The sequence below is a fragment of the Excalfactoria chinensis genome, chromosome Z (genome assembly GCF_039878825.1).
Source record: "Excalfactoria chinensis isolate bCotChi1 chromosome Z, bCotChi1.hap2, whole genome shotgun sequence".
In the NCBI taxonomy this organism is placed as follows: domain Eukaryota; kingdom Metazoa; phylum Chordata; class Aves; order Galliformes; family Phasianidae; genus Excalfactoria; species Excalfactoria chinensis.
This window is the reverse complement of record NC_092857.1, coordinates 53,342,898-53,361,362: the sequence shown is the minus strand read 5'-3', so window position 1 is coordinate 53,361,362 and position 18,465 is coordinate 53,342,898. Positions and strand designations below refer to the sequence as shown.

At 40.5% G+C, this 18,465-nt stretch overlaps 1 protein-coding gene across 4 annotated transcripts in view; it reads left to right on the top strand.

Moving 5' to 3' along the window:
* The window catches only part of SSBP2 (single stranded DNA binding protein 2), a 159,139-nt gene that overhangs the window by 28,065 nt on the left and 112,609 nt on the right, over nt 1–18,465 (top strand). For all 4 annotated transcript variants that reach the window (XM_072360188.1, XM_072360190.1, XM_072360189.1 and 1 more), the window contains exons 2-3: nt 9,654–9,726; nt 18,321–18,382. In XM_072360188.1, the coding sequence (XP_072216289.1) occupies nt 9,654–9,726; nt 18,321–18,382 (135 nt within the window). The remainder of the gene's footprint in view (nt 1–9,653; nt 9,727–18,320; nt 18,383–18,465) is intronic.

The following is an 18,465-nucleotide window of genomic DNA, read 5'->3' as shown; positions in this document are numbered from 1 at the left end:
CAATTGAGCCACGGATGGGCATGGCAGTGATTCAAGGAGAAATACTGTCTGTGAGGCTTTGGAGGATCAATGTATGCATCCTCCGAGCTTCTGTTTGTATGCTTTTGTTGTGATTGGGTATTGTTTTGCTTTTCTCTTTTAGAGAAATGCCTTAGGTTCTTCCAGTGCAGGACTCCTTGCCTAGCATGGGGAGCAGACTTGGAAGCCAAGGGTCCAGTCCCATTGGTCAGCATAGTAGCTCATCGTTCTGAAAAGGAAACTTCATGGTTCAGTCAGATTGTTCATCTTACTGGATCCCAAGTTTAGCGGGGTGAAACTAACAGCACACCCTTGAAGACCGCTTCTCTAAGCAGTCTTGACAGGCAGCTGTTGACTGAGTCAGCACCATCCCATAAGCCATTAAGCAAGCATGCAGTGCTCATGACCTGTGCAGATAAATTGACATAGGAAGAAATAAAGAACTCCATGACAGTCTATGTCATAGTTGTTGTGTCATCTGCAGCTCTGGAGTCCAAAGCATGCAAAAGCAACAATGTGGCTCCTCAAACAAATAAAGCAATTCTGAACTGGGGGAGGAGGGTTACGGGCTTAGAAAAAGCTTAGTTTTTCTCCCATACGTGCACCCTTGCTCAGAAGTACAGGCCCTACCTTTTGCAGGTCACTGGCAGCTCCTGACGGTACTAAGACTACCAGAAGTGATGTAGTACTGAGGAGACCTTGAAACTGCCTAGGCACCCTAGTTATGCAGCCAGTGCTGCCACTGGGCGCCTCTCTTCCTTTAGACAGGAACTTCTCCTAGCTCTTCTGCATTGAGAACTTGTTTAGTTTCCTGTCTGAGCATGGGTGAGGGAATTGTCCAGCCCTCTTGCCTGTAGCACAGCTATCTTACTAAGATGTTCTTTTGCTTCTTATTTTGTCTTTTATGTGCCTTTCTGTTGTCTTATTCTCAAGTAGTTCAGCTTTCTTTTGTTGCTTTGTAGAAGTGGAAAAGAAGCAGTCACAGAGACCTAAAACTTCTCTAGTTTTCTTTTCTTAGGGCTTTTTGTTTTGCATTTAGTAGTAAAAATCTATTTGCTAGTGTTGGGAGTTTTTTTCTTGTTGCCATCATAACGTCCTTGGTAACTGAAACTCATTTTGCACTTCTGCCTTTCTACTTTCGTCTCCACATGTTTGTATTGTTCCTTAATGCCCTCCTTTGCTTTCTTTTGTGTTTTTTCTCCTTTCTTTTGGATCACTGAGGAATTGTTGATGAAGTCTGAGTTACTTTATATTAATTCCTGTCTTCCTTCCACTGCTGTTTGTCATGGATTTTTTTTTTTTATTATTTTTTTAATAAATAAAGCCTGAATTGCCTTATATTTGTGTTGTACTTTCTCTTTCCACCAGTTCTTTGAATTTGCCTGGCTCCTGAGGTCTGCTGGCTGTACTCTGATGCTTTCAGACCTTTTTTCTCAAGATGCTGCCATGTTGCAGTCATTCATACTTACTACTCTTTACTGATACTTTTTAGATAGATACTGGGGGAAATTCATCCTCAGTTTTGTCATCCCAACTCATTCCTGTAAAATTCATGAGGTGACTCTTTCATGCTAGTCCCTTCTTTTTCACCCTAGCTCTTTGTTTCATGTTTGCCAGTGGTCCCTTGAAGTCAACTGTTTCATTCTCTGATGCTAATGCCCATTACTTTAGCTTGTCATTGAAATAATCTGTCGTCTAAGTTTATTTGCAAAAGAACAGTGTAACCTTTGTTTAACTAATTAATAGAGACTTCCCATGCTATTTAAGAAGTGTGCTGCTTGCTAGTGACTTATGTGGGTTCAGCCATGATATGATCTAATGGAAAGACACCCCCCCCACTATTTTTTTGCCCAGCATTTGCTATCATCCTTGAAAAGAAGATAAAACTGAGTCCTATAGATGTCTTACTGCCTAGAGTCCTCATCTTTCCCTTCTTCACTTCACTTGAGATAAAACTTTCTGCTGTCTCAGCTCCAGCTTTCAGGAGGGCGCTTAGTAATATAATGTTGAGGATCTGCTCACCATATTTAATAGTGATATCAACCCTCTGTTTCCTAAGAAAAGCTAGGAAAGCAACTGGTAAAAACCCATGTTCTTGCCTTTGGCAAGCAGTACTTCAGCAGTGATGTTCTCAGCTGCCTGATGGATTAATGCACAGCACTGATGGATTAATGAGAAGACAGTTGCTGTTTTTCTGCTGGTATATAAACGCAAACTTAACTTTTCTTCATGCATGATGTTAAAGTATGTAAGGCATGAGCACATTCTGCTCATTAATTTTTCTTTTCAGTGCAGCAGGTGAGCAGTAAAGCCCAGTTTTTGTGCTACCATGATCAGCAGCAGCCTAGATGGATAGGGATATCAGCCTTTTAAAGCAGCCTTTTGTCATGCTTAACAAGTGGTACAAGGCCAGGTAGCACCTACTGATAATCCTATGGCAAATGTGTAGCTTTAAACTCTAGATTTTTAAGGACTGTGCTGATGCTTTACTCTCTGCCAGTGACTCTCCTTAGGACATTTCCATGCTGTTGGCTCTGCTTACTGCCAGGGCAGGATGCATTGCTATAAACTCTTTAACTATAGTAAATTATATACCATGGGGAAAAAATAGCATGTAGAAACCTGTTACTATACCATCTTAAAGCAGCAGGGAAGGCCAGGGTTAGCACCTTTATTACTGGGAAGTGGGGAACCTAGTGTATTTATGGCGGTGTTGAATTCTTACAGGTCACATTTTAAAATGTGTTTTGTTGCTTAACGTTTTTAGATGTCATTTCCCATATTTTAAGCTAAGCAATTGGGATGATCTAGCTGGCATGTGGATAAAGGAAGAATGGCTAACCCATGAGAGTGAAGGGAGAGGGTACAGATCCTTCAACCTGCACAGGAGTAGAGGACCCTTTGTAATGTGGCCTCAGAAATGATGTGTCTGAGTGTTGGAGCTTTCTAGATCAGTGACATCAGGTTTGAAGAGGCAAGAAGGTGGGAGAAGAGGCTGCAGAAGCACATGATTTGTTTAGGAAAAAAAAAAAAAAAAAGATAATATCAACTGAACAGACTGAAAGAATGGAACACTGGGAGACTGCGTAAGAAACTGAAAATACAGTCAGTTTCAGCATGTTTCACTCTTCATTTGCATCTGCTGTTTGGAAATGAAAGTAAAAGCTTATTTGTGATGGTTGCAGCTGTTGTTGCATTAGAAGATGTGTAATGATTTTCACATAGCTTTACTGTGGGAATAATGCTGTATAGCTAACATACCAGGAAAAGCGGGCTAGGAGGAGAAGCATATTATTTTGTTACACCAGCCAAGCTGGAAAAAAGTTGATGTTTTTAAGTGCATAAGCCTTGTTTATGGAAAACTGAAATTCAACAGAAAAGCTTTTTGAGGTGTATGAGTGCAAAATATAAGTGGAAATAAACCCAAAGCTTTTGATATGAAACCTTACAGATCACCAAGAAAATCTACATTCTTACGAAGCATTGAGAATTTGTGAATCAATGGAAATGGAAATTATCCCATTCCACATGAAATCTGCAGAAGACTGCAGTATGATAGAATCATAGAATAGCTTGCATTGGAAGGGATTTCAAAGATCCTCTAGTTCCACCCCCTATGCTGTGGGCAGGATTGCCATCCACTAGATCAGACTGCTCAGGAACACATCAAACCTGCCTGCAGGGTTAGGGCATCCCCAACTTTTCTGGGCTTATGCATTTTATTTATTTATTTATTTATTTTATTTGTTATGTTTTGAATCTGTAGTAATCTCTGCAAGCTGAGACCTGAGACAAAAATGGATTCCAAACTCAGCCAGAGTCAAACGAGAGTAACATGCAGAGCGCTATGCAATGTGACATTTTGGCACAAACCAAGAGATCCTTAGCAGATGAGAATATGTGAAACCATGCAATGAATGCTTGGGAGAGACTGCAGATACCACCACAGAGTGTAATCTCTTAAAAAAAAAAAAAAAAAAAAAAAAAAAAAAAAAAAAAAAAGAAAGAAAGAAAATCGAAGATACTTGTTATCAATTCAATATTGAGTTGTGCAGTGGCACATTAGTTAACATATTGCTGGAAGCTGTTAATGCTAGCTCTTGATATCTACAGGAGATTCACCGGTAAGACATGAATTTATCCCACAAAATCTGTGAATTCTGAGTGCATGAGTAAACTAGGAAAAAACCCACAACAGCATTGTTTCTAATACCTCTTGAATAAAAGGGCACTTAGTAAGCTACAACTGTTTTTAACACTTGAAGCAGTACATAAATCAAGGATGGTGTGCCTGGCATTAATGAGCGTGTTTTCAGAGTATCTTCAAGTGGCAGGTAGAAGGGTGACTAGAATTGAGAGCATCTTTCCCAGAGCCGTGACAGTAGTCTTTCCTTATGTAAAACCAGAATCAACAGGGAAGCATCACATTCCAAAAGTGACACCAACCTGATGGAAAACATGAGGCTCCTGTTTGGTAGGGCACTGAGTGTAAGCCCCGAGTGGATATGTACTAGGAGAACTAGGAGAAATGAGTGGATATGAATACAGTCAAGTATACGCACTTCTTTGCTGTGTGTTTGCTGGGCTGTTGTAGCAACTCCCAGAAAAAGGGGGCACATACTTAAACAAACATTTGATATCACCTTTGGGAAATGCTGTTTCCTCAGACCGGTGTTTGTGTTTTGCTTAATACGTGTGTGCTTCTAAGAAAACTGATCATGTTGTAGATAGGATAGGCAGCACTGGCACCGATGTAGATTCTGAGCTGGAAAGAAACTGTGGACTGGCATGGTTAGAGACTCTTGAAAGAGCAGGCTGTGAGCCTCAAGCTAGACAAAGAATGTAAATCACGCGTAGGTGGAACGGCACGCCCAGCAGGGCTGATGCACAAAGGTGTGCGCTGAGGTACCTCTCTGCAGCGCTGACGCTTTAATTGACCTACCTGCCCAAGCAAATGGAAAAGCACGTGTATTCTTGGACACAGCTCTGGCTTGGTGCTGCAGGAAAATATGTAAAAATGGTAGATAGATGATATTATGATATGCAAGTGTGTTAGAAGAATATGTGTGTGTGTGTGTGTCATCTGTGCGATTAAATGATGGAAGAGGAGTTGTTTGGCCATGGAGTGCAAATCTGCTCAAATATTTGATACTTCTTAACAAAGGATGTTTGCTGTTGTTAGTTGAAACTGACCAAAAGCAGCTTCCCAGGAAGAGCTTTAAAGCTACTAAAGTGATGGATTCAAGCAAGTTTGTTCAAGAAGCCTCAAAGTAGAGACATTTTTAGTTTTTATGTTTAAAATACAGATTCAGTGCTGCTGCCTATTATTTCAGGGACTGAAATCTGTATTTCGTCTATTACATCAGTCAGATTCCAAGGGCACTCTGGGTTTGAAACAGTTTCTGCATACCTTTATGGAAAAAAAAGGAAGGGGAAAAGCTGCTTCCCCCTACAGGTCAGAGCAGCTATTCTGGAATTTTGCAAGTCTCATGAAGCAAACAGAAGCTTTCAGGATCTCATCTATGGAAATGCTTTTAAATGTTACTCAGTTGCCTCATCCTTCTTCACACAAACTAAAAATTATGGCTATTGATTTACTAAATTTCATTGGTTTTAATTACAGTACTTATTTTTCCTTTTTTCTTTTTAAGTTTTTAGGGTGTTGTGTTAGAACTTTCCACATGTAACAAGTTTAAAAGTAATGCAAGATTTGTTTTGTGATACTCAGACCTAGAACATTCCAACTATTGATAGTTCTACTTTGCTGTTTACATCCAGCATCAGATATTGACAGCATAATGGCTGCTGCTGGCAGAAGGACATCTCTGCAGTGTGCACTAGTTCACCACTGCGGACACAGTGAAAAAGGAGCACCAGTTGCTTAATGCAGCAGTAAGCTTACCATGGGAGTTGCAGGAGGCACAGTACTTGAACCATGCTTTGACATACTGTCAAATCTGAGGATCTGGAGGTTTTGCTCTACCACATTGATTTTATAACTTTATGGTTAATGGTTACACACAACTGTACTCTCAGTTAAAATGCGTATATTTTAGTTACGATGTGTGGTGAATAAAGCAGTGAAGGTAACTATACTTTTTCTCAACTGCATGAAGCTGTGTGCAATAGTTGCTTATTTCTGGCAGGTTTATTGGGCATCTTACAAGAGAAAGTAGAAGCTAAATTACTACAGTTCCTTGCTCTTCTAAGCTCAGCTTTTAAACATGTCAGAAAAAACGTGGCCCTCATGCTATTATTCTTTGTCTCCTTAGAAATAGCATTATGCCAAACTGAGTGCTTGAACTTCAGTCTTAGACTGAGAGACAGAAACTGTATTGATACGCGTCTTCTTGTAGAGTTAAACCAAGATCACAGTGTTTCACCTGTGTTCTCTCCTGAAAGACGTTTTGCTAATAGCTTCAGACCTTTCGTACACCCTCCACACCAGTGGATCTGACTAGATGTTGTCATTTAAATTTTACTGAAGACTCAGATTTCTCTCTTTTTTTTTTTTTTTTTTTTTCTTTTTTTTTTTTTTTTTTTTTTTTTTTTTTTCCGAGTAGTTCAGGTGTTTACCAGGCAGAAACAACAAACATGGGTGTGCAGGTAGAACATACTTGCTGCTTGCAGTATTTTCTGTAGGCAGCCAACATGTGTTCATCCAAAGAGCCAGATGAGTAGCCCACATAGCGTCAGGGAGGCTTGCTGGGGCGGTGGAGGGAATGTGACTCAGAGCACCAAGTGCCAAAGATAGACCAGGTGAACGTCTTCGTGATGCTTGTGGTTTTCACTGCCTTTTATGGGAAGCTGCGTGTTATAATCTCAAATCAGGGGCACTTTTCTTCCCGATTTTAATCAGTGGTCATACAGATGTAAAGCTTGGATGTAAGTCTTCCCTAAGTTAATTGTGTATTTCCACCCTGATAGGTGGAGCTGTTATTCTTTATTTCTTGGAGATATTCTTGCAAAAATTAGTTGACTAGGAACCCTTAGGTGGTTCTGCACTTGAAAATGCTGTCGTTATTTTTCCTGTAAGATGCATGAATAACTTCCGAAATTAGAGTATCAACTTCATGAAAAACACAACAGCTCACCAAAATGCAGCACTGCAGTAATAAGAACATGACATAACTTTTTTTAATGTAATGAATTTATCATCAGGTCATAGATGAGTGTGTGATCTAGCTGTCTTGGCAGGGAGGGGAGCTCTGGCATGCGGCGTGTCTTTAAGAAGAATTACTTCAGCATTGTCATGAACTGATTAGAAATATTTTCTCCCTACGTTACTCACAGCATGTCAACAAGTATGCAAATATGAAAATTTAACATATGCCTGCTTGCTGTCTTTACACTGTTTCACACATCAGCTTAATGGGTGAAGACTGCCTTTTCAAATGCCACTTCAAACACAAGTCCTTTGGTGCTGAGGACCGCCTCACTACTATTTTCTTAGTCTTCTGCTGAGGTGTGTAGTACTAGTTCGTTAATTTTGCACACTGGGTCTGTGGCTGTTTTTATATTCTCCTTGTGTTTTCTATGGGGTGGTTACAGTCACTGTCCCCACTAGTCCTTCTGATGAGACTTTTTTGACTTCTTCGTTGCCTTTCCTCAGAGCGTCAGTTTCCATTGATCCTCCTGCTGCAACTAATGCAGTAAAACATTAGTATCTTTCTCTTGATCTCTGTGGTAAAAGCATTTATTTCTGAAAGAAGCTGTAATGCTGTTAACTTCTGTGAAGACTTCCTGACAGCATAATAGCTGGAGATGGACAAGGATCCATTTATATCAGACACACACCTGCCAGGTTGATGTGTGTCTGTGGTAGGCCCTGAACCTGGCTCTCCTGTCACTGCCATGCCTAGCACGAGTTTGGAAACTAAGACCTGTAGCATTAATCAGTTTTGAGTGTCCCAGTGCAGTGCTGGCTAAAGCTTTCCAGAGATGGAAGGCTGAGGAAGGTGCTGTCTCTGCAATAAACTCCTGGGTTTTCTGCTTTCTGGCTTGCCTTTGTGGTGTAGAAAGGTTGGGATCACACAAATCCTTTTATCTGGACTGCAGGCTTCATGTTTTGATAAGAACAAAAAGAGGAATCACAGAAGACAAATGAGGTGCTTTAAAATGTTAGTAGGGATTCAAGTCATCCTGGCTGTTGTAGAAAGAGTGCTTCATCTTTCTTAGATCTTAGGTTTTGTCTACAGCCATTTAATGTATAAGAATTGAGTGACAGCTGAACTGGAATGGAGAATCAAGTCAGGGAGAAGCAGCTCTTTATTTATTTGTTTATTTATTTTTGCCAGATGTGGTTATTCTTTTGGGATGAGGGGCTGGACTATGAGGAATCCTCTGTGCTGAACTCTGAAGGGTGCATCCATGTCCACCTTGACGCTGGGAGAATAAAGTAGTGGTAGTACTGCATGTGTGAGGCATAAATCACTAACAAAAACATCCGCTCACAGGCTTTAAAATTTCACTTGTTAGAGTTTACTGAAATAATTACTGCTCTGTCAGTGCCATGCTGACAGTTATCTCATATTGCATAATGTTTTGAACAGTAACAGGAAAGTAGACATTCTCTGCCTCTCTGCTTTGTTCAGTTAAACTACATATTTCAGGATATGAATAGTAAAATGTTCCAGATAGGAACAGCGGTGTATTGCAAAGTAAGCGCACACAGATTGTGCTTCTTTAAGACAGTTCAGCTAGCAACTTTGAAGGAAATACAGTCTGACTTCCTTTTCTTCTCTTGGATTGAAATGTTGTATAGACAATCTTTAAGCATCATTATTAAATCAAATATTCAAATGGGATTTCATTTTGAAAGACTTTAAGCGTACAAGCAGATGGGGGACTCTCTAGAGAGTCAGCTGAAGAATAAGAAGTGTTACTTTTTTTCACTTTTCTGATTCACATCTAGCCCCTATTAACAGAAGCCTTGCTACTTTTGGCTTTCCTTTTTCTTGGGTTTTTGAAGGGACCTTCTCAGCCCGAGGTCCAGTGGGACCTGAGCCCTTCTTTAGCCATGAGGTCTTTTTTACACAGCTGTTGTCATCAGAGCTCAAAGATGCCCAGGTTTGAATAAACTAAAAAATGTGTTTTCTTGAGAGATGTGGTTCTCTTACAGTAGATGCGTGGTTGTACTACAATAGGGATGTGGATTCAAGGATTGCTTTTCTTTCTGCAGCCTGAAGTTTGTGCGTTCTTCCAGTAAATATGAGGTGTTGTTCAAGCCTGTTAACAGTCTGATATGTTCCAGTTGTCCTGGAGAAATAGTGGTGCTGTACGACTACACTGTATTTACAGTGAGCGTGGTGTATTGTGGGCAAATACAGAGCAGCAGTAGGTCAATAGTTAGCTAACTGGGCACCTGTCCAAACATCATTAAAAATGTTGACTCTAAGTAATTTAGGGTTTTAATAATATTTAATTAACCTCTATTTAAACAACTCGGCTCAGATTGACCTATATGTCTAGTTTAAAAGTTCTGGTATAGGCAATAGATTTGACATGTTTGGTACGTATTAGTTTCTGAAAGGAAACAGCATGCGACTCAAATCTCTGAAGTCCTATCTTCATAAAAAGAGAAGCTAACAACTACATGACTCTAAATACTGTCTTTTTGTTTGTTTGTTTTTCAGGTTAGCACTGTACGTATATGAATATCTGCTCCATGTAGGAGCACAGAAATCAGCCCAGACGTTTTTATCGGAGGTATGTTTTCTTTGTCTCTTTATTTTCACTTTCCTTGCACAACTTTTCAGTGTGTGCACAAGTGAAATAAATCTGTGTTGACTTAAAATAAACAGCGGTGACGATTTTGCATATCTGTTTACACTGATCAGCATAGACTTCCGATTTTGCAAAAAGTGAGCTTACCATGTCATTTTGCATGGCTTTGCGTAATTACTTTTGCTGTGATTTGTTAGCCATGCTGTCTGATTTGGTGCTACACTGAAAAAAGATTTATCTGTTTTCTGTAATAAATGTGGGTGGCGGAGAGCACATCCATTGTACTCCTTCGTGATACTGTTGAAATCTCCAATCTGAATGATGTATCCTTCCTAAATACACAGCAAGCAGATAATTTACACTGATATCACTGCATATTCATACCGTGCTTCTAACTACTTAGCTTCTTTTCATCTGGTGAAGCCATTATGTCTATAACCATTTAGGTCCTGTTCCTTATGCACCCTTGCCTTCTGATGCAGTTTTTGCAATTCTTAAGTAGTTACTGTTTTTTAAAGAGTTATATACATATTTTGAAGGTGTAAGTACAACTGTATTTTCTTCAATATTCTACATTTATTCTGGGGTGCAAGAGTACCCAAATATATACCAAATATATCGGTCTTGGGGAATATTATTGTTTTTTAATATGTCTTTGATGAGAACATACAAAACAGTGGTAGTAGCTGAACAGTGAACAAAAGTGAGAAAACCAGGAAGCATGTTTTATTGGGAAAATTTGCTGCTTCAACTGATCTTCCTTCAAAGCTAATAGAATTACAATGCTAGTGATGATGTTTTGGAGATTGAAGATGGGAGAGTGAGTACAGGGGGTTGTTTCTGGTGTTTATAGACAGTTCATGGAACAGGGAGAAGTAAAAGGGGGGTAGGACTGTTGAAGTATCAGTTTGTGTTTAAAAAAATTGTTTCTCACAGTCGTTTGTTTTTTTTCCTCTTTAGTAAAGCAGTGGAAAAATAAGAAATGTCTTGACTATCTGGAAACAGCTGTCATTCGTAAATAATGCACTGTGCAAGATTCATTTTGCTCATTTTGTTTTTATCATTTATGTGCAAAATGAGCAGCTGGCAGGAGTGCAACTGGTTGACATTTGGATTTCAGGAAAACATTCAATACAGTATCTTGAAATTTAGTGTTTAAAACCTATTACAGTCTCAGATTATAGAGGAACTCTCAGGTCTGAGCACATGTAATTTGAGAATATATAAAATCTTCTAAATTCTGTATGATGCTGAAATTTGTCTAAAAAAAGGCAAGAGACCAAATATAGTGTATTGCAATGTAGAGAGATGTATATTAGTAATGTACTGAATTGGTAAAGACAAAGACAATGCTAATAATATTTGTAAATTGCTACATGTTGGAACCAAATGCAGTTATCTTTGTTACAGGGAAGCCTGGAAAATATAATATTTGAGATTAAAATGATACAGTGAGATTCAGACAGAGAAAACTGTACACAAACATGACTGGGAGAATGTAACCTTATACACAAAGTTAAATGGTGAGTGGTGGAAGCAGCAGGAAAGGAAAAAAAAAAAAGAAAAAAAAAAAAAAGGCTTGTTGTTGATTAAATAGAACCTTGCATTGTGATGCCCATTTTGTCCTCAGGTGGAAACCACAGTATAAAAGCTGTAGCCCAATTCTGTGCCCCATGTGAGTCTCTGTTCTTGTTAGAGAAGGAAAATTACAAGACCAGGATGAAAATAACATAACAGATGAACAGTGCAAACAGTGTCTTCATACAACTTTATGGTGATGTGAAACTTGCAGTCTTCCATGTATCTTTGTGTTTTTTTCACGCAGGGCTGATGTCCAGGTTGCCTAGGATGAAATTTGTATTGGCTTGATCACTTCTTAAAAAGTTTGGCTGTTTGGGCTCACTGCTTTCTCTACTCTGGCAGCCTTCACCTGCCAGGATAACTTGGATGGATTTCTTTAAAACTCATTCAGTTCATAGTTGCTCTAACCCAGGGTATTTGGACAAAACAGCAATAAACACATGTGCATGATCTGAGTAGCACAGCTGTCAGTGATAATTAGAGAGTATAAATGGTGAAGATTAATGTTTCTTTCTTCAAGATCTAGCAAGTGGTGTAAGATTAATGGGAAAAAAAAGAGAGAAGAAAATTTAAATGGGATTTCATAAAATCACTTGTATGACTTAGAGATAGTTGTCTCAGGTATGACCTCATTTTTGTAATGCTTTGTATCTGGTATACATTTTGTAGAGCTGGTTCACAGGTCAGTAAGATCTAATCACGCTAATCATTCTTATTTACAGGGCAAACGGTGCTTTCCATTTTGTTGTGGTCCCAATTAAGTACACCGTTCAAAACTTTGTTGCCTTAGTCTCCAAAATGTAGGACCTCCAGTTCATCTGGCCTTTTCCTGTATCTTTGAACGTTGGAAGCACCTGTAATTCCTGTCTTTTGCTCTGCACATTAACTTCCTTTCAGGAGACATGTCACGAAGTAATAGATGGAAGTAACTCAAGAGCTATTTCATCCCCAAATGTGTAATTGTTATACAACTGGCAAAATGGCAAGGCACTTTTGCTACTAGCTAAACCATGCCATTTGCTCCTGAGGATTGAATAGAGCTATTCAGATGAATTACACTAATATTTGAAACAAAATAAAGAGCTCTGCTCCCCAGTCTTTTCTTTGGTGTGGCAACTGCTGTGTTTTCTTGAAGAGGACGTTTACCACTTGCATTTTCTATCCTTGAAGTTAGGTTCTTGTGCTGGAGGAATAATTCCATTTTCTGGGCAAGACTAGAAAGACAGGTGTTTCCCAGCTGTTACAAGTTGTTTATTGATACAGATGACAATAAGAGTATTTTTGTTTTAATTTTATCATTTTTCATAATTTTTTATGTTTGTTCAGATAGACCTGCTGTGTGAGATGTGTGTTTTTTGAAAATAAAACAGAACTTCCGCCTTCCCCTCAGGTTCCTTCTTTGAATACATTTATGTGTTAGTTGTGTTCTATTAACAAGGACCTATGAATGAGGTATTCCAGTCAGCCTCACCTCTGTCCCTGGAAAGGTGATGGAACACCCTGTGCTGGATGCCATCTCCAGACAACTGGAAGAAAAGGAGGTTATCAGGAGTAGTCAGCATGGGTTCATCAAGGGGAGGTTGTGCTCGACCAACCTGGTAGCCTTCTGTGATGTTGTCACTGACTGTCTGGATGGGGGGAGGGTGGTGGATGTAGTCTACCTTGATTTCAGCAAGGCATTTGATACTGCCTCCCATGACATCCTTGTAACAAAGCTGAGGAAGCATGGGATAGATGAGTGGACAGTGTGGTGGGTTGAGAACTGGCTGACTGGCAGAGCACAGAGGGCAATCGTTGGCGGTGCAGAGTCTGGTTGGAGACCTGTAACTAGCGGTGTTCCCCAGGGTTTGGTACTGAGTCCGATCTTATTCAACACCTTCATTAATGACCTTGACAAGGAGATAGTGACCACCCTCAGCAAGTTTGCTGTTGGTATAAAGTTGGGAGGATTGGCTGACACGCCTGAAGGCTGTGCTGCCATTCAGCAAGACCTGGACAGGCTGGAGAGCTGAGCAGTAAGAAACCGGATGAGGTTTAACAAAAGCAAGTATAGAGTCTTGCACCTAGGGAGGAATAATTGCATGCACCAGTACAGGTTGGGGATGACCTGCTGGAGAGGAGCTCTGCAGAGAGGGACCTGGGTGTCTGGTGGGTGACTGGCTGGCCATGAGCCAGTAGTGTACCCTCGTGGCCAAAAAGGCCAATGGCATTCTGGGGTGCATTGACAGGACTGTGGCCATCAGTTTAAGGGAGGTGATCCTTCCCCTCTACTCTGCCCTGCCCTTGTAAGGCCTGGAGTACTGTGTCCGGTTCTGGGCTCCCCAGTACAAAAAAGATGGGGATCTCTTGGAAAGAGTCCCCTGGAGGGTCACAAAGATGCTGAAGGGCCTGGAGCATCTCCCCTATAAGGAAAGGCTGAGTGAACTGGGTCTGTTTAGTCTTGACAAAAGACTGAGAGGGACCTGATCCAGGTCTATAAATATCTGAGGTGTGGGGGGCAAAGTGGTAGGCCAGACTCTTTTCAGCAGTGTGTGGAGACAGGACAAGGGGAAACGGCCAGAAACTGGAGCATAGGAAGTTCTGCATGGATGTGCACAAGAACTTCTTTACAGTGATGGTGACGGAGCACTGGAACAGGCTGCCCAGGGGGGTTGTGGAGTCTCCTTCTCTGGAGATATTCAAGACCCGCCTGGACGCCTACCTGTGCGACCTGGTGTAGGGAACCTGCTTTGGCAGGGGGGTTGGGCTTGGTGATCTCTGGAGGTCCCTTCCAACCCCTATGATTCTATATTTTCAGTGAGCCTTGCTTTGAAAAGAATGAATACATCTTAGATGTAGTGAGGCCTTTCTATGCATACACAAACTTTACTTATAATTCTGTGAGCTGTGGAACTTCAGGAAAAAGAAATTGGTCTTGACTGTTACACCTCTCCATTTTGTTGCTTCTGAAACTTCCTGGCAAGTTCTAAGTCATGCTGAATGCATGTGGGAAACAGCTATACCCCAGAGGAGCTAATTTGAATTGTTTATAAAACTTTGTTGGTGGATTTGGCTTTGTTTATGTCTTTCATTTTACTAACTTTTTTTTTTTTTTTTTTTTTTTTCTGGCACAGTTTAGGCAAGATTTCCATAGTTTCGAAAGTACTTTTTCTATCCTAAGTGCTGTTAAGTGGTGTGGTAGTGGTGGGGTGAAGAGCCATGCAACTGGTTTATTCTGCCAGTTTTATCAATAGAAGTTACAATGCCTGGAGTTTGCTTTTGTATAATATTTGTTAAGCAGCAAAATGATTTTGAGTAGTTCTGAGTATTTGTGTACAAGAGCTACTACAAAAGTAATACTTCCCATTGTTCCTTATGTTGCTTCACAACATTAGAGGTGGATGTTAATGGTATGGCAACAGAGACTGAGTCTTCCAACAGTATCCTGTTATATTTTGTTGCCATGTAACAGATGGCAGCAGAGGAACAGTCAGACAGAATGGTGTTTGACATGGATGCAAGTATGAAGAAAATGTGTGTCACTGAATTCCACCATGTGGAAAAAATGGCACCCACCGTCATTCACTGGTGCTTGCCGAATGTTTACGGAGACCAACCAGTGGATGTGAGCACAGTGGGTTGGTGGGTGGTGCATTTCAGCAACGGCAAGAGTGACATGGAAGACAAGTCATGTTCTAGACAGCCATGCACAGCTGTCTCCACAGAATGAAGAGCACCTCTATCAGCTCGTCCACAAGCGCTGGTGGATTAAGACCAGTGAACTATGTATAGAGCTGAACGTAAGCTTCAGTGTGTTGAAAGCAATGATGCCAGCATTGGACTATCTCATAGGTGAGTGCTAAGAATGTTCATACAGGAGCAGGAAGGGCAACATATGCAAGTTTGTCAGGACCTATTGAGATCCTGACAGTAAGATGCTGAAGGTGACAGTTTCCTGGATCTCAGCATTACTGATAATGAGGCCTCCTGTCACCACTATGAGCTGAAGTCAAAACAGTGGTCCATGGAGTGGCAACATGTGAGCCCTCAGAGAATAAAGAGATGTGCAGAAGGGGTGATGCTTCTGGATTTCCTGGGATTGCCAACTCAGTAGTACGTCATGATGCTGACTAAGCTGAAGGCTTGAACTTCCAGAACCTGGCGAGAGGCAGAGGCAACTTTTCTTTTGCAACATGATAGTGCCAGGCCCTATACCACTTTGAAGACCACGGAGCACTTTGTCAATCTTGACTGAACTGCATGAGCAACATTTTCATAAAGTCATAGCATGGTGTAGGTTGGAGGGGACCCTAAAGATCATCCAGTTCCAATCCACCTGCTGTGGCAGAATGCTGACCACTATGCATACCCAGGATCCCATCCAACCTGGCCTTGAATGCCTCTACGGACAGGACATCCACAGCCTCCAAGGATAACCTGTTCCACCTGTTCCTGTTAACCACCCTTTTGAGTAAAAAATTTCTTCCTAGCATCTAATGTAACTCTTCTCCTCTTTTAGTTTAAAGCTATTCCCGCTTGTCCTATGATTATCAGACAGTTTGTCCTCCTCCTGCTTGTAAGCTTTCTTCAAGTACTGGAAGGCCACAAAGACTTCTTCAGGATAAACAAGGCCAATTCCTTCAACCTTTCTTCATAGATGAGGTGCTCCAGCCCTTTGAACATCTTCATGAGTTCATCTGGGCTCACTCCAGCTGCTCTGCATCCTTCCTGTACTTAGGACCCCAGGCTTGGACACAGTACTCCAGATGGAACCTTACAAGAGCAAAGGGGGACAATCACCTCCCTCTCCCTGCTGGCTAGCGTTCTTCTGATGCAACCCAGGGTACAGCTGACCTTCCAGGCTGAATGCCCATTGCTGAATTTTATCCACTAGAACCCCTAAGTCTGTTTCCCCAGGGCTGGTCTCAGTAAGTTCTCCAAGTCTGTACTCATATCTGGGGTTGCCTTGATGCAAGTGCAACACCTTCCATTTGGTCTTGTTAAACCTCTTTATGTTATCTGCTCACTTTCTGACCTCCCCATGTCCCTTTGCATGACATGTCCTTCTTCTGTTTTGTCATCTGCACCACTCAGCTTGGTGCCATCCGCAGACTTGCCGAGTGTATGCTCAATCTCACTGTTCGTGTCGCTGAGAACGATGTTGAAGAGCATTGGCCTCGAGACAGACCCACTTGTGACAGGCCTTCGCCTGGATGTACAGCCACTGACCACAGCCCTGTGGCTACAACCATCCAACTAATTCTTTATCAACTAATAATCCAGACTTCAAATCCATGTTTCTCCAATTTAGACATAGGGGTGTGGTGCAGGACCATGTCAAAGGCATTATGCGAGTCCAGGTAGACAACTTCAGTTGCCCTTCCTTTGTCCACCGCTGCCATCACTCCATCACAGATGGACAGCGTGATCTGCCCTTGGTGAAGCCATGCTGGCAATGCTGTCATAGCAGCTGTGAAACAGCAGGCCACCTCCACTGTTGCAGATTTTTACGAGTGTGGCATGCCGACTCTTGTTAATTGCTGGCAAAGATGCATAGCTGATGGTGGTGACCATGTTGAAAAATAGTGCTGCGTAGCTAAGAATTTATTATATCAAGTGGTGTTACTGTGCTCTTTGTATCTCTTGCAGTTTCTATGAAAGTGCTTTCAGAGCAACCTATGTAACATATTGAAATTATATTCATGTGTGTGCAAAGAACATTTTTAGATGCATGAAATGTATATTTACTCCTTAAATTTCTTAACAATTCAGAGTGATAATCAAGTCAGAGTTGAGAATCAAAGTTTATTTCTATTTAGAAAAATCTCAGTGTTTATTGCAGTATGAACACTATGTCCACCTTTTCTAGTAAGCTCGTGTTTGCTTTTATGTAAAACTTAAAATACCTTTCATGTAAGACTGTATAGGTATTTCATTAAATTATTATTATTATTGCTATTTTTATTTTTTAGCCACTGCTTATGTCTGTAGAATGGAATATGAATTGTGTTGAAACAATAGAGTTTTAATTTTGTTAATTTTTTTTTTACAAAATTGGACAGGAAATAGTGCTATGTTTGGTTGTAACTGGAGGAATTAGAAGTGTTTGTAATGCTGTGGTTTCCACTCTATTTTAACATGATGCTGTCTTCTGTACAGTCTTTTCTGTACTGCATTACATAAAGATTGTAGAATCTATTTGCAACAGAGCTCCTAAAAAAATTATACTGGGCTTACTGTATTCCAAACTATTTACTATTGTAGTTTAGGACAAACTGTGTAGCATTAATAAAATGACTGTTTGGTAATATTTAAGGTAGAGCATTTGTAAAGTATTGCAGAGAGACAGGATGCTCTCATGGCATGTAGTCTACTGAGCTAGCTGCTAACAATAAAAGTGTGAAGTTAAGGGTGTAAACATTCCTAAATTGTGTTTCCTTTGGAAACAGTTTTGAATAAACAAGACGTCATAAGTGGGAAAAAACTCATAGACAGCGTGTGTCTATTCAAGAACGTTTGCCAGTGCAGACAAAGTAAGCCAAACTAGTTTTACACTTTCACTGGGTGGTGGGAGAACAGGTTGTAGCTGGGGTGTATTTGTCTCACTACCTCTAACAGTAGCAGCACTCCTTGAGGATACTGAAGCGTTGGCTAGCTTTGAATGTGGAGAGAAGACTGCCACCTGCTGAATCAGTAACATCAGTTCTGTGTCTTAAGTTTTTCCTACTGCAAACTGGAAAATGTTTTAGAAAAGCATGTTTCAGTGGGGATCGAAATATGTCCTTAATGAAACTATTTTCACAATGAAAACTTTCCACAAGATAGTTTCCCAAAATATAAGTCATCAGCTAAAATAGTATAAATAATCACATACATAGTATGTCCACCTAGATTGATGATGCTGAAGCCTTTCATAACTACAGAATGTTTTATTATTCCTTTTTATTATTAAGTAAGATTTTTTAGTCACAATAATCATGAAAGTGTACATGTGTGTTTTTATGGCTTTGTTTCAGATAAGATGGGAAAAAAACATCACTCTGGGGGAGCCCCCAGGATTCTTGCACTCCTGGTGGTGGTAAGTGAAATTTTTTTTCCTCTGACTTTTAGTATATAGGAATTGCAAGTTCCAGCAGCTTAAGGCAAGAAATTCAAGTGACC